Here is a 27,772-nt window from a genome sequence, read left to right as displayed (position 1 = left end):
CTAGGCTTACCCTTCACCAATCACTCCTGTTCTGCCTGGTGAGCTAGTCCGTAAGTGTTTTCTCCGCTGGTACTTACTGAATGCAGACAAAAATGTCGGTTGCGCATCTCCCACACGCTGTGAAAGATTCGAATTTTTCCACAATAACAAACCTTTTTGATGGCTTCCCAAGATAATTCCGCACGGAGGATGTCTCGTGTCTTGGTAGGCAGTACGAGTGTCTTGACAATCTTATATCGCTTAAGCCACCGTGATCACAAGTAGGCGAGGGCTTGTACCATTCGTGTTTTATTCGTGGATGCAGCTTGCGCTGCAAAAGTACTCTATTGGTCGTTCGGAATAAATCACACAATCTTATATAACACTGCTACCGTGCAGCGCACTTGACTGAAAAGAATCCTTGTCATGCTGGGGATGAGCAGCAGGACGGGAACATGTATCATAATGCATCCTTTTAGTTACAACAGTGCATAGATATTGTCGTGTGTTCGCCTTGGATTCGTTTTACAATACTCTTGTTCCTTTCGTAACCATGGCGCCTAAGAACACTGACCCAGCGAGAGCTGCAGAAAGCAACCTGGGCTACCTCCTCGGCGTCACAGCAACCTTCCATGTTGTAGCCCTGGCCTTCGTCGCAATGCGAATGTATGCACGTATCATCATCGCGAAGGCATTTGGCAAAGACGACGCATTTATGATAGCGTCAGCGGTGAGACAATGTGATTGATCATGCTCGAGTGTTGTCCTGACTATGTTTGCTAGACCTGTGTCTTTCTCGGTGGTATGGTGACTTACATCTTGGCCGCCCAGCACGGCCTGGGACGCCATACCGACACGCTCGAAAAGGAAGACCATCAAGAGTACTTGAAGTTGACCTTCATACAAGCGATAGTATCTACTATTGGTGGCATGGCTTTTCTCAAACTCTCCGTCGGGTTCACACTCCTTCGTCTCGGAGCCCCCGCCTTGTACACCAAAATACTTTGGACGCTAATAGGTAAGCTTTCGCACCTACATTATCCCTAAAACTATTTCTTGTAGTGCTCATACTGAGCCTTGAAGCCTTCGTCTGTCTTTATACAGTGATTTCGTGGAGTGAATGGGCTGCTGTTTGCAAGCCCATAGCCGGCTTCTGGAACAAAGATCTCAAACCAACGTGCTTGCCTGTTAACACCCACAAAGGCTTCGCGCTAATGAACACGGGTGAGCATGTCTTTACTCCCTGAGGGTGCGTCTTCGGTTGCTGACTAGGCCATATAAAGCGTGCAATATCTTAACTGATATCTGTTTTGCCTCCATTCCCGTGCCCATTATATTGGGGTTGCAGATGAAACGAAAGACTCGCATCTACCTCATCCTCGTTCTAAGCTTGGGCTACATGTAAGAACCCGCGACCTCGACTCGAAGAGTTTTCAAGCTCTACGTTTAGGGGCTAACTGTCTTCAAGAGCAGTGATCATGGGTATCGTAAAGTCGGTCGTCCAAAATACCAAAAGGGGTGATCCCGATCAGTCATTGTTCGTCCTTGCTTCTACGCTTGCGTCAGTATGAATGTTGGCTAAAACCAGGGCAGCACCAACGATATACAGTTTTGGGGTTTCCTCCAGGTGAACATCGGCATCATAGCCGCGTGTGCGCCCTCACTCAAGCCCATCGTCGGTGGTATTCTCCGTCTCCCGTCAACTCAGCAGTCCAAAACTCGAAGCAATTTTGCTATAGGCTCGAACAGTCATTCCAACAAGCCCAGAACGCAGAGCAGGATACGAGACAGTACTCGGATTCAGAGCCAGGGATGGATGCTGACAGATAGCGAGATCGAGCTCGATAGAGGAGAGTCTTTCGGCAGCGAGACACGTATAATGAGCAACTGAGATGACAATGCCCCAGCAAGGAGCCATGAAGCTGAAGGTCTAGTTTTTCTTGCTGTAAACACAATAAAATAATGTTGATATAACAATAACGCTGGCCGTTAATAGTTGTATGGAAAATCAGGCTTCTTCGTAGTCAGTGAACAGCTAACGCGTGCCATTGATCATGAAAAAAAGAAGACCCAGTGACAATTTCTGTCAGATAGGAGAGATAGATATCAGATACAAGGAGACCACACAGGTCTGTGATATCGATGCGAATGTCTGGCTTGTATTTCGCGGGGCAGGAGCGACCCCGCTGAGGAGAACGCACGCCCGCGTCGAGCTAATCAACTGTCAGAACTGCAGACATATCCTGTAAACAGCCGTGCGCATTCAAGACAGATGTGCGATTTGCGAATACCGAGCGAGTTGGCAGTGGATGTCAAGAATGTTGCCGATGAAACGCTGGTGGAGGGCGATGACCTCGGAAACAGGCGGGCACCAGCGGGACCTCGCCCGTTGCTTCCCCGCCCAGCTCCTTCGACGCAACTTCAACCTGCCACCTCAGAGCACCGCGTACCTCCACAAAGCAATCGTGATACCATCACAGATGCGTTCTCAATGGTAGACCCATCATAATGACGCGTCCAGGTTAGGGTATGCCTTCTACATGCGCAGAGGCATCACCACAAAAAGCATACAGAGGGGAGTAAGAAGCAAGGAGTTTCAGTTCGTCCTGTCCGGAGTGTTCAAGTATGGCCAACTTGTCCCCTTCACAGCCTACCGACAGCACGCAGTCATGAAAACAAGCCCTCCACCGAGCCTATAACCATGGCTGACAAGACGTCCAGAGCCTATCTGCCAGGATTGTACCGTGAGCCACCCCTGCCATCGTTATAGTAAGTCGAGCCCTAACACCGCGTTATTAGAATCCTGTTTGTCAGGTATAAACTCGACACACGTTGGGATTGCTATAGTAATACGAGCCGTCGGTGTTGGAGTAGTGGTAAGAGTTGGGGTTTGAGGCGCCGGGGCCGTAGTCGCGCCTGCAGTAGTGGTTTCCCTACGAAAGATATTAAAAACACATGCAGGAGGATCGCAAAAGCATGAGAGCCTACCTGGTTGTTGGTACCGGAGCTAATGATGGTATAGCCTCCACTGCCGCTATTGCCCGAGGCAGCCGAGCCGGAGCTTGAAGAGTTGGACGTGTTCTGAGAAGACATGTTATGCTCTAAGCGTTGTCTGCTGTTGATTGCTTTCGGGTCCAAGTAGTAGTTGAGCTTGGTTCTGGTCGTGCAGGAAGAAAAGAAATCTAGAGGACAGAGAGAAGTAATGGGAGCACCTGGGTAGACCGTGTAGATAGCAATTACCAGGGTTCGCCGACGCTTTCCCTGTTCTGATCCCGTGAGCTTCGCCACGCGGATCGCGCTACTACCAGCACCAACGATCGGATTCTATCGCACCATCACGAGCTACCAGGGGAAACGTGTCGTGTTTAGATCGACTTGAAAGTCGACGACGGTTTGATTATTCAGCTCTCCATTGCTGTTCTCTATATGCCACACGCTCTGTATCCCTTCGACGCCAACACCGAGCCCGTGGATTCTACGCGCAAGAAAGAGGAAAAGATACCGCTGCTGTTGTGTGTGTGGTCGGGCAACTGAGAGGATACAGACTTTCTAAATCTCATCTTCAAAGCAGACGATGAAGGATGCTGGTCTCAGTGCACCGCGCCTTCTTCTTGTCGCTGTTGCGCCGGCGAGGTCTGCAAAGCATGTCCAATCCGAGAAAGCTCCACCAGCTCAGCGGCTGCCTCATCTTGTTCCCTTCTCCTTTTCATCCTGTACCACAAACCAAAGACGACGAACCCTACCACGACCGATAGGCCCACTGCAGAGATGACGATGAAGGAAACGATTGCGGCGGTTGTAGATGGGTGTTTCTCGGAGAGCTGCGTCAGTTCGGGGTCGAAAACACTCATCGTTGTCTGCTGTCGCTTGCTTTGAGCACTGACTGTCGGTAATTCTTCGGAAAGTGACGCAGCGGTGGTATCGACACCTTGGTCGTCTTGGCTCAAGGTGGTCACAGTGAGTTACTGAGACACTCGTTCGTCTGATATCTGAAATGTCTGCCGTAGGTTGTACTTCGAGACTGTCGGAGCAGGCAGTATCGCGTCCCTCCAGATGAGTGAAGGCCCGTCAAGGATGGCAACGCCGCTGTGTCGAAGGTCTCTCCACCGCGCCTTGCTGCGCAGGTTCGCCCAACGGATGAAGGCAATGACAATGAAGATCTGAAAGAGAATGATGCTGATGACACCGATGATGACCCAGAGGAGTGGCCAGTCAGTACCGTGGTGCGCTGCTGCTGCGGGAGTGGATGTTGGGAGCGCCGGCATCGTTGAGAGTATTGTGGGGTGAGACTGGCTGTGTGATGGTGAGAACTGGAAAGAGGAGACGCGAGGTTACCGGTGATGTGAGGAAATTTTTCGCGCGTCGGAAATGTGATTGAGTGAAGGTGAGTGAGCTGGGATGACGAAATCTCGAATTCCTCTATCTTTCGTCGGAGTGATCAGAGACAGATCTACCAATGCGCCAGATACAGAAACACCGGAGGTTGTCAACGGGGTGACATCATGTCCACCATGCTCTCCAGATTCGTTTGCTCGCCACGGCGTCAGCTGCGAACGAATCTGTCGCGCATTCATTCTCCCTTCCTGCCCCACTTTTGGTCTTATAAATGTCGTCCTCGTCTCCTGAACTTGACTTCTTGTTGCGGCAATTCGATCCTTCCAGCGTTTGCATTTCAAACTCTTGAAATGATGGTTTGGAGGCGTTTGAGGCGTACGCATGATGCCTGTCTGTGGAGGGAAATCCAAGGACGATGTAGTTTGCGAAGAAAGCAGACATTGTGTGAGTTGAGTATTTCAAGAGTGTAAATGTAAGAGCTTGGGGACGGCGACATTGTACGAGGATGGTGTGATTTAGCGGTGAAATTGAAACTCGTGCTGCAGTACCAAGGTTGAGAGTTGCATTTTTCGCATCGAAAATACCATGGTTCCGCGACACTTGTAAGCGACCCACAACCATCTTCATCCAGGTAACACCCACGAAGGGAATGATCCGTTGCGGAGTGTTGCAATCACAACAGAAAGTCCTCTCGCCGCCTAATCATTCCGTTGTTGTCGCCATTTGTCAAGAAAAGCTTCTAAGGTTGGGAAAAAGAGGCGCCAGACAGATCGTTTGGAAGACTGACTGTAGCCATAGCAGTAGTCGATTCTGTGTAACGTAGGAGTGGCTGCAAGTACCCGTGCCGAACGTGCTGAGTGTTGCACTGGGGACAAGAAACTTAGGCACTGGAAGTCAAGATCACCGACGAGACGTATCGACGCTCTGTATGCGCTTGCTAGGCCCTTTGGCCTTCCCTTGTCACAGGATCGCCCAACCCTTGGGGTATCTTCATATACGCGACTCTTTGCGACGCATACGCAGCTCTTTCTAACTTTCGTCGCACTTTGCATCGGCAGCATCATATCTTCTCCTTCTCCCTCACAGGACTCAGAATTGGACGAAACCCCTTGATCTGCTACAAAGTTCATCAGTATCTTCCCTCATAACCTCAGACTAGTATTCAAATACACCAAACGTACCTTACCAACCCAATTCCCCTCACCACGCTCCACTTTGTCCATATACCTCCACTCCATCGCCCTATCCCCCATTCTCGTCTTCCTCCTTGCGAAGCCCCTCCAGCATACAATCTTTCCGAGGATGGCCAAGACTGCGTACAAGGCTAGGATAGCGACAATGTAGTTTACGACAAGAACAAGCAGGTAGCTTACGCCGAACAAGTTATCGCGCGTGCAAAAGCCAGGACCTAGATTCCAGGAGCGGATTGTAGGGTCGATCAGCCGAGCTATGTTCATTGGACATTTGTGGAGTGTTGGGTAGTTTGGGAAGGGCGTTGATGGCGACATTGTCTAACTGGTGACTCTAGAGATTAGCGAATGATATGATGGAGAGTGCGGGTTTGCTGTTGCTGCGAAGCAGAGAGGGAGTTCGATTTAATTGTTCAGATGTTTGTCTGACATGACCTTGGACAACGCGGCCGTGTCGGCCCATGCGGTAATTTGAGTTCTTGGACTGGTGTTACACTGCAGCCACCGAGCTGTTTACTATGCCACTTCCCTGCCTTGCTTGTTATAAGGTTTGTTGGGCGCCACTCTATCTGTAGTACTGCGAAACGCGTGTCTTTGTTTCACATAGATGACGTATCCTTTGCACATCGGCATTTAGACGAAAGGTAAATGCCAAGGTGCTGAGATGAAAACAAATCGCTCGACGAGGCTTGGAATGCCTCAAAGTAATACCGATTCCGTTTTGTTAGCGAGTATACATTTTTCACTCAATCTTTCCATCTCCCACTCCACCCCTCCCTTGTCGCCGTCCCGTCCCTATCCTCATCCCCGTCATCCACAAACCCAAAGTACTTCCTTGGCCATATGTTCAGCCCAATCTTTTCTCCTTGGATTACCGGGAGTCCGGCATGCACTACCCTCCTATCGCCCTTTCCGTCTTTATCCAGATTAACCCAGAACACCGCGTTCCCCCGCATCGGCTTGAACTTGATGCCCTTGGCGTCTCCATCCATCTCACCCTGCGCTATCTTGCCGTTGTACATACTATCCAGGGTTGTAGGCGACAAAGGTTCGACAAGAGGAAAATACGTATAACCCTCCGTGCAGTTATCGCGTAAAAAGACGAAGAACGAGGCGATGCGATTGAAATATACCTGCTTCCTATCTTCGAGACTAGTGATCTGGTGTTCAGGCCAGAAGTCTGTATGCAAGTCATACTTTTGGCTAGGAAAGTAGCGTACGAGTTGCGGAATGCTGAAGGGTTCCGAGGGAAGGAGCATAGAGCCCATGAACTTTCGTGCGCGGCTTAGAAGGCATGAGACTAGCGGATCGTCCATAGGGAGGGGCGCAGATTGAGAAGTGCGGCCTGTGACGCGTTGTGTGCTGCCTCGTGAACGGCTGATGAAGGATTCGGCGAATTCAGGAGAGCTGGAGATGGTCAGCGACCGTCGTGAGTGAACTCTCGCTTGGAAGAGGGAGACGAGGATACCTACCCAAGTTTTATGAGCTGCTCTGCTTCCTGCGCAGACGTGAAGTTGTTGATGTATATCAGGAGAGGATCGAGAGATATGATCTCGGTCGTGTACTGGTGGCGTCGGCACGCTTTCAGTAAATCTCCTGGGCTTAAAGTTATGTCTGGATTGTCTGCTGCCGTAGCTTCCCATAGGCTAGCAGGAAAGTGCACTTGGAGTTGCCCGGGCAAGTATGAACGCAGTAGAGGAAGGAGCGGCTGCTGAAGACCCATATACAAGGCGAAAACAGCTAAAAGAGGGACAGAGAGCAAGATTAACGCGTTCGTGGTATGAATGCCATCCTATGAGTGCATGTCAGTTAGAGTTGGGTACAGGGCATAGATTCTCTTACAAGCCTTGACTTATTTCCCATCGTCGGCGGCATTACGTTGCCTATCAGTTTCGTCGCTTCTCGATTGTGTCGTACCATATCGTGATTAGGGAATGAGTTGTTGTAAGTGTGCTGACGGGTTTCATTCTCTCTGATAGAGGCTTGTTGGATGGTTGCGTACACACTATGCGTAGATGAGCTGTGCCGGACTGGAGATTCTGGGGTAATATCCGGTTAGACAACCCCAGGTCGGGGTGTATGCGCATCGGCACGCGGACAGTGCTTGCTGAATAATGAACAAGAAGGAAAGAGTACACATCCTCATATTTATCAAGAGATGAAGTATCGGCATGAAGGAATGCATTGGAGGTGCGCAATGTGCGGCTGCGATCGCTATCGTTGGAATGATGCAACTGCCCTACGCCGCTTGTGAAAATCATGCATGCTTCCCTAGCACCCCGTAACACTATGCTGAGATGAGAAAGAACATTTCCCTTACATGATTGCCTGTGAACCAGTCCTTTCCGCCGTTGTACGCTACGCCACTAGAGAAAGATATCGCACAGTGTCTTCTTACAGCTCGGATCAAAAAGAACATGGCTGGATCAAAGAAAAGTAACGGTACCCGGAACCGAGAGGGGCTTTAGACCTCTTCCTCTACAAGCTCCTCCTTGGACTCAGCGGGGTCGATCTTCATGGGCGAACCGTCAGGGTTGAGGTCTTCGTCAGACTCAGCCTTGACAGCTACAGTGTGTTAGCTTGCACTACACCTGGTCATTTCCGGAGGTGAACTTACTCTCGGCGCTCAAGTCCTTCTTGCCACGGGCAGGCTTCTTCTTGGGCGAGGACTCGCCGTCAACATCCTGCTTCTTGGGACCGCGCTTGCGGGGGGTCTTCTTTGGAGCTGCAACGTCTGCATCCTCTTCGTCGTCATCCTCCTGCTTGGCGGCGGCAGCCTTCTTGCGAGGGGTCTTCTTTGGGGTGGCTGGGGCGGTGCCGTCGGCAGCGGGGCTCATCAGCTTGAGTTTGATCTTGGCCCAGGCGTTGCTAGCAGAGCGCGGGTTGCTCATGCCAGCGTAGCCAGCGAGTTTCTCGTAGTCAATCTATAGTGCGGTGAGTATTGTATTAGAGGAGGGAAGAAACTAGGCACGTACCTCTGGAGGACCAGACTTGAGCGACTGCATGGCCCATCCGAGGAGCTGGAGCTCGCGCTCGGTGAACTGAGGAGAAGAGCCATTGGCGGCGGCGTTGTCGTTGTCGGACATATTCAAGTGTTGGAACACGTTTGGAGTGTGTTTGGAATATCTTGGTGTCACAGATGCAGAGTAGAAGATGCAAGAGAGGCGTAGATGGTAGACTATGTGTTCGGGAAAAGGCCACTAGCGCGACGATGAAGATGGCGGCCAGGTGAAGGTGAGAGATGACGGAAATTAGCAGCACACAGATACAGGATAGAGCCTCACCCCCAATTCCACGACGGGATATACGACGATGCACGTGTGTGACATGGAGACGAAGTGAGGGTGAAGTGAGATGGTCTCGCGGCAGTGTCACTAGAGACAATGCCGTGTTGGCGGTAAGAGATGCATCCTTTGGAATGTTTGATGATCAGAGTTCTAGGAGGTGAGTACGGCTTGGTGTATGTGTATGTCAGACATGCGCTTTGCTGTGGCAATAGCTATAGAGTAGCAAACAGGCTGCTGTGCTCTTTCTCGGTGGAGACGGTCGCAATTGCTGCATGGAGAAGAGAGCAGCAAACCGCCACTGCCCAAACATTTCAGCAATATTCTTCACAAGAGAAAAGCCGACGACGACCAAAAGGAGAGTAGAAGCAAGTGTGAGTGAAGTGACGCGCTACCACGATGGGCCGGCGGGTGAGCTACTACTCGCATGACTCGTGGGACCCAGACGGGGAGCCAACACCCGAGTCGCCGACAGAGGAGCCGCTGGAGATTGAGGGGCTAGGCCTGGGAGCTAAACGATACTCGAGCAACCCGACCCTCATCACGCCCGACCGCTATCTCCCCAAGACACGCTTCAGAATCATGGCGGACCCTATCGACAGTGCCCTGTGCGTCGCATTGCACCCTGCATGCCTGAATGTTTGCAGCTAACAGCTCTTGCCATAGTGACCTCCTGCGCCGACTCAACCCCAAGGACGTCAAGCGCAATGTCGACCACATTATCCAGCTCAACCCCGCGCTCGAAGAAGACCTGCTCGAATCCGTCGACATTCCGCTTACTGTCAAGAAGTGCTCCAAGACCAAGCGCGACTTCCTGTGCTGCGACTACAACCGCGACGGCGACAGCTGGAGGAGTCCGTGGAGCAATGAGTTCGAGCCGCCTATCGAGGAGGGTGTCACGCCTAGCGATCGTGTCCGTAAGATGGAGGTCAAGGCGAACGAGGCGTTTGACGTGTACCGGGAGCTGTGAGTGACTACAGGGGCACGGCAGGGCATGGCTGATAGCGACAGGTACTTCGAGGGCGGCATATCGAGCGTCTACCTGTGGGACATGGACGATGGCTTCGCAGGCTGTGTTCTGCTGAAGAAGGGTATGCAGTCTGTCCGTGTGCTACCACCACCACACGCTAATGCACACAGCCGTCAACCCTACCCCCAAGAGCTCCGGCAGCTGGGACAGCATCCACGTATTCGACGCCCAAGACCGCGCACGCACCTCCCACTACAAGCTCACCTCCACCGTCATCCTCTCCCTCGGCACCGACAGCGAAACCCTCGGCGGTCTTGACCTATCCGGTAATATGGTGCGCCAAGTCGAAGCCGACATGGCCGTAGAGGATGACACCTCGCACGTCGCCAACATTGGCAAGATGGTCGAGGACATGGAGCTCAAGATGCGCAATCTGCTGCAGGAGGTCTACTTTGGAAAGGCAAAGGACGTTGTCGGAGACCTGAGGAGCATCCCATCGCTCAGCCAGACGAACCGCGACCGCGCGACACAGAGGGAGATGATCAACAGCATGGGTCGGTAGGATGAGCATGGTGTGCACACGGGGGATGAGCGGTGTGGCATAGATAATATCAAATCAATTCAAGGTCCAGCGGTATACCCACGACGACGGGACTATCTCAATCGAAACATCTCAGAGGCGTCAGCAAGAAAAAGTCCACGCGAGTGCCTCTTGAATATCAACATACCGCACGACTACTTCCACCTTTCTTCCATCCGGTTTAGTGAGTTTTTCTTTCAGATTCCCAACGGCCACCGCAAAGACTGCCTTGGGGAGATAGAGGCTAGCCCCGAGCGCGAGGTGGACACATTCCAAGTCTCGTAGTAACCTACAGGCCTCGACCAATCTGCCTAACCCGCAGATCTTGTTCATCCAACAGTAGAAGAGTAAGCCGCCATGCCCGCGATAACACCAATCAAGGCCTGCCCGAAACGATATTTCCTTCACACGCGCCCTCATGTGCGGCGGTGACGTCCTCGTCCAGGCTGTGAGCTTGGCTAGATGCATGAACTCGTAGACGACGGATCCATGGCTCAAACCCGCCGTCTCCGCGTATAGTTGACGGCACGTAGACGGTATACCAAACCGTGCCTTGGCGTCGCGCCTAGCGAGGAGGCAGGCGTGTGGTGGAGTGTGCTTCTCGGGAGGTGCAGCGCTGTTATGGACCTTGACTCGCACGGCCTCGAAAATATAGTCGTAAATCTGATTGCGCAACTCGGCAGGTAGTCGTAGTAGTGGTGAGTATTGTGCGTTCATTTCAGTACTAGACAAGGAAGTTAGTCCCTCAACTCACCTCAGTTGATTGATACAAGTCTTACACATGCGCTAGATGTACCGGCGGGGTGACACCGATTGATTTACTCATTGTTGGTAGACCTCAGTTTTTGCAGATACGGGGTGGCGCGTTGGGGTTGAGTGCATGAAAAGAGTACTTGGGTAGCCTGGAGTTTGGTCAAAGCTTTGTATCAGCCCTCTCGCACTTTCCGTTTGCAACGGAGTATACTCAGCGTGTGGTGTCGCCTTCTTTATGACCACAGTATCTTTCACTATAGCGTTTGCATTACACCGGCCATATCAACTCGCCCTCTCTACTGCTGACATCAACTCGACCTCTCTACTGCTCCACCTACCAGACAAACCATCAGAATGGCGCCCAAAACACGTCGCCAGTCGACTCGAACGAAGAAGCCAGTACCCAATACATCCCAACTCGCAAAGGTCAGCAAGCGCCCACCACCGCGTACAAAGGCCGCGACTAGGAAGCCTATACAGCCGAAGAACCTCGATGAGCCGAGACACCTCAGCAGATCGAAGCCTCCACGAGGTCGTAATCGTCCCTTGAAGCTTCACAATGGACTTGTCAGCATGGAAACGACTCCAGACTATCTAATTGAAGCGTAGGAATAACAATCTAGCGCCATTAATTTCTCTACTGACTTGACCAGTGTCCAGAACAACTCCACAAACTCTCGTCTACTCGGTCTACCTGGCGAGATTAGAAACATGGTCTTCCAGTACGCAGTTGGCGGAAACGAGATACGAATCCAGCGCGCATTCGCCAATCGAACATCGAGAGCCTGGCGCGACACCTCCAACTCGCTATGGCATGGCCGAGCGACTGACCTACACGATCGCCGACGCAAGGCTCAAGGTACTGCTTTTCACCTCCCAGAAGTCTGCCGTCAGATCTACGCAGAGACTGCTACACTGGGTCACGCTACCAATACCTTCTTACTTCCTATCACGAATGGTCACAGTTATCGCTTTAGTAATGATGCCCCGAATGGTACGCAACTTTCCGACCCAGAGTGTTTGTGACATATGTACTGATTCTCCGTGCTCATGCAGGCATACTCGTCGAATGGCTTGCTCAGCGCAACGCCGCCCAGCGCTCCGCGATTCGGTCCATAGGGCCACACCCTGACGATCTCGTGCGTTATATTGATGGTACATATCACAGGTCGTTCGGAAGCAGGCTACCCGCGCTTGAAGAGATATATGTCAGTAAATACATGGAATTCACTGGTTATGACCGTGGCTCCCTTATCGAAAAGGTCAGGAAAAGGATGGTCAAAATGTACGGGTTGTATTCTGGGGTCCCCCTACGTAGGCAGATGCCGGACGCTTCCTCAGGGAGTCATAGTGGTCTAGACATGACGGTGGACAGGTTACAAGACACCACCAAGGGCTCAGTACGGTTGTGTAAGATAGACGTCGGGATTCCACATGAGATTCATCAATCGGTTCGTGTAGTAATGACTAAGGTGCTGTGAGTTACATACACGGCCAGTCTCTGTGAACCATCTTGAAAATCTTTGCGGAAAAACAAAAGGATACAACGGTAGATTTCGCAAGGTCCCCGTCGGCGACGATGCGTAGCACTGCGCAAGTGGTTTGAACGGCCTGCCACACCGCTCATGCATTAGCGTCGCCGCCAGCCCGCCCGCCCGCCTTGCTATCAACCATGGAGACCGTCACGACATGTCCGAACCCGCTGCTGGCAGTCAGACCACGAAATATGTTCTCGAATCTTCAGCGCCGCCCTCGCACTGAACCTACGACATATAAAGGCGACAGCCATGTCCATGATTGAAGTCCACCACAGACTTCCCACTTCTCATCACAACTAAACATCAATTGAACTCTACGCAAAATCTCCTATTACCTTACAATGGCGCACCAGAACCGTCTCGCAAACACCCACGTCGTTGTCTTCGGCGGCACTTCTGGAATCGGATATGCCGTTGCCAACATGGCCCTTTCATATGGCGCACATGTGACCATATCTGGGTCTACCCAACCAAAGGTCGATGCCAAAGTCGAGATGCTGCGGTCTCTGTACCCAAACTACCCAGCTTCTAACGTATTAGGCTTCGCCGTTGACCTTTCCGACAAAGAGAACTTGGAACGCAACCTGAAGGATATGCTCGACAAGGCGACTCAGGGCGGCCAGAAGAAGATCGACCACATCGCCTTCACAGCAGGCGATGCGCTCCCACGGCCTGCAGTTACCGAAATGGACATCAATACGGTGATGGACGGCTGGACAGTCCGCTTTCTCGCTCCTTGTGCGCTGGCCAAACTCATTGCGACGGGTGATTATATGCCCAAGTCTTCCAACAGCTCCATCACCCTCACAGGAGGCACGAACACGCACCGTCCGATGCCCGGTTGGACTATGGTCGCAGCACTCGGTGGCTCGGTCGAAGGTCTGATCCGCGGTCTGGCAGTCGACCTCAATCCTATCCGTGCGAATATCGTCAATGCCGGCGCAATCCACACGGAGCTATTCCAAAAGCTGCTGGATGTCTCTTCTCCTGAGGCTATCGAGAAGATAAAGAAAGGATCTAGCCTTTCGAGGGAATTTGGACGACCAGAGGATATCGCAGAGGCGTATGGCTGGGTTATGAAGGACAGATTCGCGAACGGGACATTGGTGAACAGTGACGGCGGGCGATTGCTGGTTGGTACAGAGTGAGAAGTGCCGGCATCGGGCTACTGCGATGGAGACATTCAACATCATGTCTCCTTCGGAGATGCCGTTTTCTATCAGTTACACCGTAAATATCGCCCCCGAGGGTATGCGCTAGGCTTTCTGTTTGTACGGACTTGAGACTTACAGTAATGTATTCAATAGTAATTCCTGAATTTTTCGTACAACTGTTATGAAAGATCAACTTCGATACCTCTTCTCAAGACTTCTTCCCTGACGTGATCCCACTTGGTGCAATCAGCCAACATACCCTTGAATCCCCGTTCTCGCAGTTTCTGAAGTTCTTCTACGCTTTTCTGCAGGTCATGCTCTAGCGCTAATTTGAGCTTCAGACCCAGAAAGCTGAAGACCTCGTTCATGCGTTCGTATACCAGCGCAAACAAGTCAATGTCTTCTTTGAAACTACTATCGCCAGTCAGGCGCCACTGGATAACAAGGACTGCGGCTGCCAAATAAAGTGCTGATCCGATGTGTGCAGAGAGCAAAAGGTCGATGGATATGCGTGAAGCATCTCTGACGATTTGCGCAATGTTACGAGCCGCTATGACAACTAGTGTAAACTTCGAGGCTGCCTCTTGCACCGAGAAACTTGCGTTTGACTGGTAGTGAAGTAGAATGGCCATAGTGTTGAGAATAACATGCAACCAAACCACATGACCGCGATCAGCTGGCGACGCTTCTAGGATCGAACTCGCTGGGCGCGGAAGACTGAGTCGAAACTTCACAATCATGTTGTCCAGTGCAGTACAGTCTTCAGCATATTCGGGGCTATCCGAAGTGTTGTGCAGGGAATACCGTAGTTCGGAAACTCGACCGAGCAGGACATGTGCGACGATTACATAGTGGAAGACGTTCAGTGGTCCGTCTACAGCCTGTGCGGAGTCTATAAGACGCGATAGATTCCTCGTAAATGGCAGGTTGTTGAAAGGGCTGACTCGCAAGTCTGGATCCATGTTCTGGAACAGCGTATCAGCGATCGGTATATCGACCTTGAACTGTATCTCCGGTATCGCGTTAGGCCAGCCTGATGGCCATGAATTCATGCGATCCATGATAAACAGTAACCAAAGTGCTCGCCGGTATTCTTCTCGCTCAACCACTGAGTGGGCTTCTGATTTGCCAAAAACATTGGAGTTTTCATCGTCGACCCTCGCGTTCAAGGGATGGTCGCTAGCATCCATGCGGTTCAGGCCGAGCACGACTGCCTGTCTCCAAACTTTTCCTATGAAAAGCCAACTAGCGGAGTAATCGCCGATGGTCCAAGCATGGAATACAAGGAGCGATACAGCCTGGACTGTGTGCAAAGGATGGTCCAGTTTTCGCCGGGTGAGTTCGTAAGAGAAGCGCGCTTGCTCGTACCAGTCTCTCGAGCGCTTTTGGATGGACTGGTCTGGATGGTGTCTGGCCGCTACACAGCAGATGGCATACAGAAGAAGTGGTGCATCTTTCTCCAAGCTACCGGTCTCCAGTTTTGCTAGGAAACTCTTCTTGTGAAAGCAAGGAAACGTGTGGTAAAGGTGCTCGAAGAATAATTCGACTAGCTGAACGGTGACATGTTGTGGTGGTAACTGGAAGCTCTCCAACGTCTGGAAGTCTAGCGTGTTATCCAACTGCTCCACAGCAGATTCCGGTGTAGGGTATGGTATATCGAGAGCTACAGATGCTGGAAGACGAGCTTCGGGGACATGCACGAGGTTCGCTGATGCCTGCGGTGTTGGATCGAGGCTAAGAGTCGGAGTCAGTGATGCTGGTGCATGCTGCTCTGAACGACTCGTGGATGTTGTGTAATTGTCTCGGCTTAATTTCGGCAGCGCGTACTCGCACTTGAGGTTCCATCTCCTGCACAACGAGCAACTCGGGTGTTCTGCCTATAGTAAGCGGCTTATCGTCAGCTCCGACTTGACACGCGGAGGTGGTCTGAACTTACATCACATCTCTTTTTACGCTGCCGACAGCTCTTGCAGGCCAGCTTGCGTTTACTGATAGAAGCGGGTATGGTTAGTGTCTGCATTGCGCTAAGAGATGACGTTGATGCTGCAGCGATGTAGCGTACATGTAAATGCCTGCGTGGAATAAAGTGGGAATGGAGTTGTCGCCGCGTACCAATCGCTTCGGGGCTCATGCGAATTTGGGCGGGATTAGCTCGGACTTAAGCTTCACGCTGGAAGTTCGCCATGCAGATTCTCCTCGGTAATTACATATAACACATTACTTCCTGAAGTGTGTACTCAGCTCTAAACCGTATGGCTCAGGCTTCTCTCTTCGTCGCTATGAACATTTCCCAATCGCTCACCCCAAGACCTCGTATAGCCTGCTGCTGCTGCCGGCTCCACCAGGCCAAGGACCCTGATACTCTGTTTAATCTTCTCATGCCTGACCTCCTGCTGGTGCCTCCGCCAGGTGTCGCGCATATTACGTGCTCTGCCCATGAGACCACGACTTACGGTCTCTTCGTCTGATAGTATACTGTGACATTTCTCTTCATTCCAGATTTCGCTAGCTTGAGATGCTGAACGATCTGGTCGAGACTCCGATGCATCTACTGAACTGACGGGAAGCGGCGGTGGGACATCGTAAGGCAATGGAGAAGACGGTGGGGATGAGGCGTAGAAAGATGACCTTCGCCAGGGGTAGTCAGATACTGCCCTGGACTTCTCTCGGTGGTCTTCATGTGGGGTAGCATCGTAGTCATGCGTTCCTTCAGATTGCGATGTGGTAGCTCGAGAAAGGCGCACCAAGGCAAATCCTCTCGGAAGTCGGATCAAGAGACTGCCATTTCCCTGTGAAGGCGAATCGGAAGCCAGTCTTCGGGATGTCTGGGAGAGGCCTCTGCGCTCTGACAATTCCATAGATTCGGCGCGTCGTTTGTCGGCTCGCAGACCCTTTGCATGAGATATGATGTCAGGAATGCGCTTGCGACGTTGATATGTCGATCCTTCTGTAGCGCGCGGCAGTACATTTTCGTCAACAGATTGTGGTGCATCCTCTTGATCGCCGTGTTGGATTGATGGCCCGAGGGTTGATTGCTTGTGCTTTGGTCGCCGGCCGGAGCCTTTTATCCGTGCTAAAGGCTCTGGTATCAGCTCACGCGTTTTCGATCGGAATATCGGAATCGATATGCAGCCACAAGTAAAGAACCCTGATGAAGTTGCATTCGAAGAGCTGCTTTGAGGCCGAGAAGCTCTACACTCATGGTATTGATCCGCTAGCACATCATGATAATCTTGCGAGTAGCTCAAAAGCTGCAATTTATCACTCAACACCTCATCTTCGCATTCTTCGTCCACAAAGGGGCTTGTGCGGTATAACGGTGGGATCTTCTTTCCTTGCAATGATCGAGATGGTTCTGCAATATTGTCGACAGGTGGGGATGCGGACCAAAACTGCCATCCGGTTCTGGTATCACTTGGCAACATTATTCCTAGCGACACATATGCCTTTTCCCTTCTCGTTACATCCGATATTTGATAAATCGTGTCTGCAGAAGGATCTGACCAGGTCTCCAGTCTTGGCTCTGACGGAGAATGTGGAATTAGACGTGCAACCTCAGTATTAGTTGACGAACACACGAGTTGGTCGTCTCTGATTGGCGAGAGAAGGCACCTTAAGTCCTCCCTAGGCGAGGGCGTCTGAACAGGCGGAGATCTTGTTGAAGGCGGTGGTGGTTCCTGTCCGTGTTCGAGGATTGGATGTATCGGATGCGATTGGAAGGCCCTCGTGTCAAGTGGCCACGACCCAGACCCAGCCCTTGAACTGCATAAACTGGGAGAAGGCTCTGGGATCAATGGGGAGAATCTGCGGACCGTAGAGACTGGATTTATCGGGGAGGGCTGACTAGTTGAGCTTAGGTTCCAATCAGTAGGCGCTCTCCAGGACGTGACATGAACAGCGCTATCCGTCGGCTTCGGTTTCGGTGGCACAAAAAATGGTGGCAATGCCTGATTACTTGGAGATAATGGTGAGATGTCGCTCCATGTGCTTGGATTCGGCGGTACGTTTCGAATGAAGGACTTGAAGGATCCCACGGTTCTCTCCATGCTTTTTGGTAGTAATGATTCGAAACGCGACGGCTGACAGGGAACGATAGATGCGCTCACTTCTCCTCGGTCGCTGTGAACAACTACGAATTAATAGAACACAGTACTCGATCCAAAATCTTGGAAGCTTTCCAGAATACTTCCGAACAAAGAAGAAGGTATCGAGCATCACGCGTGTTGATTTACAGAAGCGGACTCGCTTAGGGGTGCCCTATCGCAAAACAAAGGTCAATAGCAATTCCAATTTTGAGATTGCGGGACGAACGCAGCCACGCTTTGGCCCAAGCAAGACCTGTACGGGGTCGCTTGGTTGCCAGCCCATGGTGAATATTAGCATTGCTTCTCGATCGGCGAGGCATCAAGGCGTCTCAAGCGCGGACGTGAGGTCCCCAAGCACACCTGGGCAGTACCCTACTGGCTTCTTGTAAGTATACACAGGTACAGCCACCGCCGGATGCTAGGTAGCTTCCAAAGAGAAGAGTGCGTTGTCAACACTAACTTGGGGCTTATCGGTGGCATGTTGGCCAGTCTAACAGGTACACCGTTGTTGACTGAAGTTGGCGGGGAAAATGCAACACGTCACTTCGCTCATCTCAGCACTCAGGTGTCAAGTCTATGCGCCGGATCCGTGACTAGCGCTCAATTAGGGCCGAAGACGGCCCTTCGACAACCATCTATGGATGATCTGTACTACTCTACGCCAACGTCGACATACTACACATTGTAGACTGTCCGTCGTCGGATCACCATGATTGCTAAGATGGAAAACGGTCTTTCCAGGCAACAAGATTTTCATGATCTGATCGGGGAGACTCGAAGGTCCGGCGGTTCTGGTTGGCCTTAAATCGGAAGAATAACTCCCCGCCTCAGCTCTGTGTCGGTCGTCATAGGCCATCGCATGCACGTTGCACGCCGTTGCGCCATAACGCCATATCGCATCTTGAGCCCGATACGAGACATCATGAATCATTTTCGGTTGGTTCGGACGACGATTCTAGGGATTTTGGCCGTATCTTTGGTATGGCTGTCAGCTAGAATCTTGCTGCACTGTCCACTACCTCTTCGTTTATGGCAAGCTAATGGAGCAATGTGGTTAGTGCGACGAACTGAGGCTGAAGTAAGATGCCTCCCTCAACAGATTCTACACTGACCGTTGTGCCGAGATTTGTACGTGTGTGTGAAACTTTAGCGTTCTGACTTTACATCGAAGTGATTCCTTCGTCCGTCATGTTCAGCAGTTCCGACAAGCAACAAGTATATGTAGACCGATGGTTGTGCCACAAAGAATAATCAGCTAAACAACCACACCTTCAGCGTTTGCATAGCGAGCCTACTGGCCTTCAGCTGTGTCAGCCTGGTATCCATCTTACATACTTGAACCTGCCTTTTCGGCAACTTGTTCAGTAACCACCATACCATGGCCGACCCTTCTTCGCAATCCCTTGGGGATGAAGTGAGGCCCGAGATACCTCAATCGGAGCCCTTGAGCGATTCAGCGTCTGGAAATCTGCGGGCGCCAGAGCCTGAGAAGTTCAACCCTGGATGGCGTTTCCTTGCTGCTTTCGGCAGTCTCTGCATTATCACACTCATGGCCGCATTGGATGCAACTTCAATATCGGTCGCGCTGCCAGTACGTTGGTCAAGCTGACCACTCTTCGTTGTGCTAATGTTGTTAGATCATGGCTAAAGCATTGGGCGGATCTGCTATCGAAGCTTTCTGGAGCGGAACTTCCTTCCTGTTGACGTCGACTGTCTTTCAGCCTGTTCTCGGATCGTTCTCGCACATCTTTGGGCGCAAGGCACTGATTTACGTCAGTCTGGGCTTCTTTCTAGCTGGTTCAATTACCCCCGCTGTAGCCAACAACTTTACTGTCATCCTAGTCGGTCGATCGATCCAGGGAATCGGAGGTGGTGGCATTATCTGCTTGACTGAAATGGTCGTAGTTGATACCGTACCACTTCGAGAGCGAGGAAAGTGGTTCAGCTTCTTCGGAGCAATGTGGTCGATCGGCACAGTGGCAGGACCCCTACTAGGTGAGTAATACCTGCCGCGTCTTGGTAGCTATACTAATGTTACATAGGAGGCGGGTTTTCCCAAAACGTGTCTTGGCGCTGGATTTTCTGGATCAATCTGCCATTCCTCGGTCTCGGTGCCGCCTTGATTACTGTGTTCCTTAAGCTCAACCAGAAGCATGGCTCCTTCCTTGCCAAGCTTCGGGAGGTCGACTGGATTGGCATGGTGCTGTTTCTCGCCTCCACGACCGGCTTCCTTATTCCAGTCACCTGGGGCGGAGTACAGTATCCCTGGGACTCGTGGCGTACGCTTGTACCGCTCATTGTTTGCGCCGCAGGCATGGTCGCCTTCGTCGTGTACATTGAGTTCTTCGCCGTCAATCCCCTCATTCGCACCTCAGTGTTCAAGAACATGTCAGCCGCCATACTTTACGCCTCTACAGTCATTCACGGCATCATACTGTGGGCTATCCTCTACTACATGCCACTCTACTTCGAGGCAGTTAGAGGTTTCGGTCCAATACTTGCCGGAGTTGCAATGTTCCCTTGGACCTTCACCGTGGCCCCAGCGTCAATCGCAACTGGTATCGCCATTGCAGTCACGGGACATTACCGATGGGCAAACCGTGCCGGATGGTTCCTTGCTACACTCGGTATGGGTCTCCTTATCATTCTCAAGCCGAACACATCGACAGTCTCCTGGATCTTCCTCAACCTCGTTGGTGGTGTAGGGACAGGTATTTTGTTCCCTGCCATGGCTTTGGCTGTACAGGCTTCAGCAACGGCCAAGGACCAGGCCTATGCTGCGAACATGTTCTCCTTCTTCCGCGCTTTTGGACAGACGCTTGGCGTTGCCATTGGCGGCGTCATCTTCCAGAACCAGATGAGAGAGAAGATGCTCACATTCCCTCTTCTTGCTGACCTGGCAGTTGAGTACTCGCGAGATGCAGCGGGTCTGGTCCAAATCATCAAGGAGATGCCTGCCGGCGACATGAAGGAGCAGCTCCGGGAAAGCTACACGGATGCACTAAAGTACATCTGGATCGTCATGTTGGTGTTCAGTGCGGTGGCATTCCTCGGTAGTTGGTTTATCAAAGCCTACGACATGAATGGTGCCATGGACACTGAGAGGGGGTTCGTAGACAAGGACAAGGTTGGAGATGTCGAGAAGGAGCAGCCGATGATGTAAGGTGGCCGAGTACGGATATGGAGGAGTTCTTGTTTTTCATTTCTAAGCATCAGCGCGGCGTTTGGGCTGTTCTGGTAGACGGACACATGACGAGAACATCTCTTGGTAGAATAATGTATAGTTTGTCTTGCTGCAAAGGTTGTCATTGCCTCGCATCGAAACGTGCTCCATGGTCCAGATCTAAGAAGGCTTTGGGTGTATTTTTGGCACTGACGGGTCGGACTTTGCTCGACTGGGTCAAGCATAACGGTTGGGTCTCAGGAGCGGCCAGGATATGTTGGTGAAACACGCCGTCGCGGCCGTTGACAGCGATACGGACCGGGGTAGGGGAGACGGTCGTGCGTCACGATGAAGAAAACACATGGCGATCACATCATCAGCCTGTTTTCTCAATCCGTTTGAGTGAAGTGGCAAAAGTGATGCAGGAGTACATAACAAGCACCTTGTACTATCGTGGGGCTCAAGTGCAAATGTCGCAGTCTTGACAATGTTCAAAGCGGAGTCCTGGGGGCCTCAGGCATTAATGCCAAACGCCTAGGGAGTCTCGGGTGTAAGAAGAAAAGGCGCCGAAGAGCATTGTTGGTGAATCTGGCGGTTGGTCGAGGGAAGGTGAAAGCAGTGAAAGGCATGTGCGACCATGGCCACACAAAGATGATTGATGATTTGGATACCGCACAAGAGCATGGTGCTACCCCAGCCACGATGACGGGATGGTGCGTCGTCAACGTGTTAGGTGCACCGCCCTGCAGCGGCTATATAGCGGGCGTTATGAGGTACTACTCGTGCCGGGATAAAGGGGCGATGTGGATGACGACCGCGCAAGATCCGACGCGTTCGTGTATACTGCTCCCAACAACCGGTGTCGTCGAGGGGACTCGAGCAGACGTTACAGCGAGTACCCTGCATGCTTGAATTGAAAGTGTTTGTTGTATCGAATCGATATTCAATCGTCGCAGTTCGCACATGCACGCTACTGCAATCTCAATCTTAGGATCCACTAGCCCACGGCATCCGCCAACCACGTCAGCGCTTGGCGGCCTCTCATCAGCGCACAGCTCCAGCCCCGGGCGCCCCTTCCCTTGGACGCGATTGACGGCTCTTCTGACAACCCTTCCCAAAAAGCAGTGCCACAGCGGGAAGCCGGCTCCCAGACACTCTCCAGCACGCGTATCCCTCACCTCAGTCATTCGTTTCAGCAACAGTCCAGCAAACAAAGCAGCAATCCATCCAGCAAGCTGCACCTAATACAAACCCCTCCGGCACCATCACCGTCACATTCACCTGCGCGCCAAGCAACGCTCCTTCCGGCAGCTCCTCACCCGTCATCGCCTCCATCGCAGCAACGACCGACTCTCGCCTTTCTCGCACCTGCCGCATACAACCCACCCGAAAGGCAGTCGCGCGCCCTCTCCTAGGCTAATTGGCAGCGACACTGCACACCTGCGGCCTGCGGACCTTCCAGCCTGCCCGATTCAGCAACCGCGACGAACCCTGAGCAAACCGCACCTCCCTCCGCACCACCCACCGACACCCGCTCCCATGCCTACCGTGGCCGCCTCTTCATAACAGTCGCCCTCGACACTCTCTTGCCATAGATTATTCTTCGCGGCGACCTCGCTCCCCATCGCTGTCATGAAGGACTCATTCGCTGACCTTCTGCGCACGGCGGCCGGCAAGCTCGCCCTCTCGCTCCTCGTGGCATCGCAAGCTACCGCATATAGCTTCAGGCCTGTCCCGAGCCCCAACCTCGACCTTGGCGATCTAGGCCGGATAGCCTTTGCTGGAGACTTTGATTCAATATCGCTATACCAGTTTGAAGGCCAAAATGAGAATACTCCCGGTCACGCCGGAGCCCTGCTCACACGCTATCCCAATGGCGTGTTTGCAACCATCAACAGCACAGACGGCGACATCAAAGCCATGTGCTCGCTCCAGGTCAATGGTGCAGAGCGCATCGTGTTTGCAGGCAACTTCACCGGCGTCGACGACCTGAGTACCCCTGGAGGCATTGCGCTGCTCGATCCCGCCAACGGCAACATAGAGGCACTAGAAGGCCTCACCGGATCCGTCAACGCACTCTACTGTGATAGAGATGGCAGTCAAGTCTATGTAGGAGGCAGTCTGGAAGGCGCAAACTCATCCAACGCCCTCATCTGGAACAACGGCTGGGAAGACCTATCCTTCAACGGCTTCAACGGCCCCATCAACTCGATTATTCGGTCTAATAACAACATAATATTCGCAGGAGAGTTCAACGGCCTAGGTGGGAATGCTTCGGCCGTGGCCAGCGAGAACAACACCCAAATCATCCCTATTGGAAGCGCAGACATCTCCGCCCAGACGAGCTCTGGTCTGCCCGGCTTCACGGACCCCAAGAGCATTGCATGCAAATCCGAATTCTCCACACAGGGCGCTGATTCAACCTGGCTGCTCTCCGACAGAGCACCCGGATTCTGGAGGGCCGACTTTGGCTTTGGTTTCGAGCCAACGAGCTTAAAGCTCTACAACACGGACTACCAGGGCCGTGGTAGCAAGACTTTCCGCTTCACAGCTCTTCCAGACGGTGGCATCTTGAACCTGACCTACACCGACCCCGAGAGTGGACAACCGGCCTTTTGCGACGCTAGGTGCCCCTTACCCGAGAGCAATACCACTGCGCAGGAGTTTACTTTCGTCAACGTCGTAGGCATGAATGCCTTCAAGATTGACATCTCGGACTGGTGGGGCCAAGGTGGCGGTCTGAACGGCATCCAGCTTTTCCAAGACGCCATGTACTCCTATGCAGTCAACGACTTCAACGAACCTGAAAACTGCGGTCCTACTACGTCCAGGTCCGAGTCGACCACGACTGGATCATGGCAGGTTTCTCCATCGCACGACAGTTCTTCCAGGTATCTCACCACAACTCTGCAGGGCTCACCCATCGACACCGATGCTGCAAGCGTTACCTTCTTGCCCGACATCAAACAGTCTGGCAACTACTCGGTGACCATTTACACACCTGGATGCCAGGGTGACGGCACTTGTGGCACACGTGGTCGGGTCAATGTTACGACAGTAATGGGCGGTCAGAGTGATCCCGGCCATGAGCTGTGGCAGACGAACAACTTCGACAAGTACGATGAAGTCTACAACGGATACATCGATGCCGCCGACGGTACCCGTCCACAAGTCATCCTTCGGCCCGCAAGTAATCAAGGTCCTGGCCCCTTGACTGTCGTCGCACAGAGGGTGCGCTTCACGCTTCTCAAGGCCACATCCGGTAACCTGAATGGCCTTTTTGAATACAACCCTGGTCAGACCGTAAATGCAGATGACCTTGCAGATTCGGTCATAAATGCCGCCGGCGCCAGCCTTGCTCCTCGCGAGAAGGCTCTTATTACCACTGTCACTACAGGTGGCCAGACCCTGTATGTCGGCGGATCGTTCAACAGCAGTGATGACCGCAACAACATCTTCGCAATTCCACAGGGAGCAGAACGACCCAACGCCCTTCCCGGCAAGGGACTTAACAACCAGGTCATGACCATGTTCCACAACGCTAGTACGCTGTACGTTGGTGGCAACTTCACCAACACGGCAGAGAACAATGTAGCAGGCCTGGGTGGAGTCGCTGCTTTGACCAACGACCAGTGGCAGCCCCTTGGGGCTGGTGTTGACGGTGTCGTTTTGTACTTGGTACCATTCTCGCTCAACGTCACAGTTGATACTCCTGAGGAGGTCCTCGCTGTCAGCGGCTTCTTCAGCCAGGTCAACGGCTTCGGCGACAACCCCAGCACCAGTGTTAACGACTTCGCCATCTGGGTGCCTTCTCGTAGCAACTGGTTGCACAACCTCGATTTCCACTCTCTCGCCATGTCCGGTAGATTGATGACATTCGCTGATGTCCCCGGAAGTGAGCGTTGGTTTGGCGGATCGGTATCGTCTGGAGCCCTCCTCGCAAGTGGTACTGCTGAGCTGAAGAGTGGAGATGACTTGTCACTCCGAGCCTTCCCTGTCAAGATTCAAGCACAACAGCAGCATCAGACTCTTTCTCGCAAGCGAGCCATTGTTGAGGGACAGAACTTGAACACGACAGGAGTTCGTACTGGTACTTTCTACAGAGAGAACAACATGAATAAGACTATCCTGGCTGGTCACTTCGCGACCACGGGCACGGACGGTCGTAACATCACTAATCTCGTCATCATCGATGGCGAGGAATCCGACAGAGTGACTGGCTTTGACGACGAGCTCGATGCTAATTCCACATTTGCAGCTGTCGCTGTACTTGACAATATCTTGTACGCCGGCGGTATGGTCAGCGGTCAGCTTGAAAACGATCGCATTGCTGGTATCGTCGCCTACGACCTCAGCAGCAACGCATTCGCCAGCATCCAGCCGCCGCCGCTCCAGGGTGTCAATGTCACTGTAAACGCCATCGCCCCACGACCAAAGTCCAAAGACATTTTTGTCGCAGGTCAATTCCAGTCCGCTGGAGCCTTGAGCTGTGCTGCTGTGTGTATCTGGAATACCGAGCGTAACCAATGGACCACCCCCGGCAACGGTCTTGCTGGCAACGTTTCAACTCTTACCTGGGTTGGTGACAACAGCCTACTCATTGCGGGTAACCTCACTTCGGGCACCAACGAGACTAAGATTCTCACCTACGACTCATCCAGCAGGCAATTTGCTGTTGTCCCAGGTGCCAACGATCTCCCTGGTCCAGTCACTGCGCTCACCATCGCGAACAGAGATGGAGACCAGTTCTGGGCCGCTGGTACAGGACACGACGGCACTGCTTACTTGCAGCGATTCGATGGTACCAAGTGGGTGCCTGCTGATGGGTCCATGTTCGGCGAAAATACGGACATCCGCAGCATTCAGGTTGTCACTTTGTCTGAGGACCATGGCGATTCCGACATCATCGACCGCAATCAAGATCTCCTCCTCATGGGCCAGATCAATGTTGCTACATTTGGCACAGCGTCTGCCGTACTCTTTAACGGCACTACGCTCATTCCCTTTCTTCTCGCTACCAAGGGTCAGGATGGTTCGACGGAGCCTGGAAGCCTATCCTCCGTGTTTGTGGAGAACCCCAACTCGTTCTTCAGACAGTCCAGTAAGTCATTCAAGCCAATCCTGTGCACAACTGGTATACTAACAAAGTTTAGGCAAACACCTCGCACTATGGGCCATTGTCCTCATTGGCCTCGCCATCGCCCTAGTCCTTACCTTCCTTCTTGTGGTCATCGGCATAGTAATCGAATGGTTCCGCAAGAAGCGATTGGGTTATTCCCCGGCCCCGACATCATACCCAGACCGGCTAGGCAACGTAGGAAGGCTTCCGCCGGAGCAACTGTTCGGAACCCTGTCGGGACCCAAGGCTCCAGCAATTTAAATGCCTCTGGGCCCCCTGGCATATCGAGGAATACTGACGGAGAGGCACAACTAAACACTTCTAGTGGCCATGTAGTTGCCATGGCTGATGTTTCGGCGCTCCAGGACACGGACAATGGCCATGTGGTTGCCACGACTGATAGTAGACCTGTGCAATCTGTTGAGAGTCGCGCAGGTCAGTCACGACCGCCGAGGCCAGATCCCGCGGAGGAAGCGCTTTATCAGGATTATCTCCGTGAAGTTGATTGCCTCCACTCCCACTGGCTTCCCCGTGTTTACTATACAGGTTTTCCCATCCGCTGAGGTTATCGATTCGAGTCGCACATGCATCGCTTTCATCCGATCGCTTGCGACGGACTAGGTGGATGGATTCGCGCGTACTGATTACGATTGACGGGTATTTGGAGGTTTTGACTCTTTGTCGACCGCTACACGGTCACTGCATATTTTCCCTTCTAGTGTGTTTGATACCACGCGGCTAGCGCTCTACGCAGCCCACCATTATTTCATTGCCCTTTTCCTGTCTCCACTTTCCCTTGCATCGGTGTTTGCTCGGAGTGTTTACCTGTGACACTAAGAGCATCCAGTTTCTTTACATGTTAGTGAGTGTGTGCGTGCGTTGAAAATATACGGTCCGGTAATGTGTACTTTGTCGGTGGGGTTGGGTCGTAATCAGGACGGAAGTGATGGTGGAGGAGAGACGTTGGATGCGTGTTAGTTGATGCTTGGAGGGAGTTTGGCGTGAGAGGATTGGAGGACGAGGTAGAGGTAGACAAGTCTACTGAGGTGCATGTACTCTAGTGTCCATAATATACTCTAGAAGTACTCACTGTCTTTTGTGCTCTTGGTGCAGTAACACAGAATGCAATGGGTACGTTTACAATTACGTTTCGTGAGATACCGAACCTTGAGATCCACTTTGTGCGTATTATATCGTGTGGACGACAAGTATATGTTATAGTGTGTTGTGCTTGCGTCTGTTTACCAGCACGTTTATCATTTGAATACGATATAGTGTGCTTTGATCACAGCGTACCCAAAATAGAGGTATACAGGCTTCTATCTTCTTGGCCCACGAGGAGACGTAGGGAGCACTTTGAGGTTGTTTTACTCTCGATCCAAATAGTCGTACGGCATGTACTCCAGAGATTATATACTCTCTTTTAAAGCTCGATATAACTTCCGGGTACTTGATTCGTGCGTCTAGATAGTCACAGTTCCAGAATGATATTCATGTCCGCTACCGCAGTTGTTCACTGTCCAGGTGCGCTCACAAGCTGAAGCTGAAGCTGAAGCACTGAATGTCGTTGAAAGTCCTCGCGTACGAGGAAGAAGTGTAAAGTATGGTTGATCTCTTATCCA

General features: G+C 52.2%; 7 protein-coding genes across 7 annotated transcripts; 4 read left to right on the top strand and 3 right to left on the bottom strand.

The window, feature by feature from the left end:
- Positions 1 to 2,789: 2,789 nt before the first annotated feature.
- ACET3X_006562 (uncharacterized protein) lies at positions 2,790 to 3,072 on the bottom strand (the record flags this gene model as incomplete). Its single annotated transcript, XM_069452705.1, has 2 exons — positions 2,790 to 2,912; positions 2,968 to 3,072. The coding sequence occupies 2 exons, from the start codon at positions 3,070 to 3,072 to the stop codon at positions 2,790 to 2,792; spliced, it is 228 nt and encodes a 75-aa protein (XP_069305330.1).
- Positions 3,073 to 7,968: 4,896 nt separating this feature from the next.
- ACET3X_006561 (uncharacterized protein) lies at positions 7,969 to 8,590 on the bottom strand (the record flags this gene model as incomplete). Its single annotated transcript, XM_069452704.1, has 3 exons — positions 7,969 to 8,069; positions 8,122 to 8,428; positions 8,480 to 8,590. 3 exons carry the CDS (start codon positions 8,588 to 8,590, stop codon positions 7,969 to 7,971), a joined length of 519 nt encoding a protein of 172 aa, XP_069305329.1.
- A 597-nt stretch (positions 8,591 to 9,187) lies between these two features.
- ACET3X_006560 (uncharacterized protein) lies at positions 9,188 to 10,320 on the top strand (the record flags this gene model as incomplete). Its single annotated transcript, XM_069452703.1, has 4 exons — positions 9,188 to 9,396; positions 9,455 to 9,754; positions 9,800 to 9,879; positions 9,929 to 10,320. The coding sequence occupies 4 exons, from the start codon at positions 9,188 to 9,190 to the stop codon at positions 10,318 to 10,320; spliced, it is 981 nt and encodes a 326-aa protein (XP_069305328.1).
- A 2,650-nt stretch (positions 10,321 to 12,970) lies between these two features.
- On the top strand, positions 12,971 to 13,777 carry ACET3X_006559 (uncharacterized protein; the record flags this gene model as incomplete). The annotated part of the gene is made up of 1 exon (XM_069452702.1): positions 12,971 to 13,777. The coding sequence occupies one exon, from the start codon at positions 12,971 to 12,973 to the stop codon at positions 13,775 to 13,777; it is 807 nt and encodes a 268-aa protein (XP_069305327.1).
- Positions 13,778 to 13,962: 185 nt separating this feature from the next.
- On the bottom strand, positions 13,963 to 14,973 carry ACET3X_006558 (uncharacterized protein; the record flags this gene model as incomplete). Its single annotated transcript, XM_069452700.1, has 1 exon — positions 13,963 to 14,973. The coding sequence occupies one exon, from the start codon at positions 14,971 to 14,973 to the stop codon at positions 13,963 to 13,965; it is 1,011 nt and encodes a 336-aa protein (XP_069305326.1).
- Positions 14,974 to 19,246: 4,273 nt separating this feature from the next.
- On the top strand, positions 19,247 to 21,031 carry ACET3X_006557 (uncharacterized protein; the record flags this gene model as incomplete). Its single annotated transcript, XM_069452699.1, has 3 exons — positions 19,247 to 19,459; positions 19,506 to 19,863; positions 19,911 to 21,031. 3 exons carry the CDS (start codon positions 19,247 to 19,249, stop codon positions 21,029 to 21,031), a joined length of 1,692 nt encoding a protein of 563 aa, XP_069305325.1.
- Positions 21,032 to 22,663: 1,632 nt separating this feature from the next.
- ACET3X_006556 (uncharacterized protein) lies at positions 22,664 to 26,411 on the top strand (the record flags this gene model as incomplete). The annotated part of the gene is made up of 2 exons (XM_069452698.1): positions 22,664 to 26,132; positions 26,185 to 26,411. 2 exons carry the CDS (start codon positions 22,664 to 22,666, stop codon positions 26,409 to 26,411), a joined length of 3,696 nt encoding a protein of 1,231 aa, XP_069305324.1.
- Positions 26,412 to 27,772: the final 1,361 nt, after the last annotated feature.

The sequence above is a fragment of the Alternaria dauci genome, chromosome 6 (genome assembly GCF_042100115.1).
Source record: "Alternaria dauci strain A2016 chromosome 6, whole genome shotgun sequence".
NCBI classification, from domain to species: domain Eukaryota; kingdom Fungi; phylum Ascomycota; class Dothideomycetes; order Pleosporales; family Pleosporaceae; genus Alternaria; species Alternaria dauci.
The sequence above is the reverse complement of the archived record's forward strand: the minus strand, read 5'-3'. Positions and strand labels throughout refer to the sequence as shown.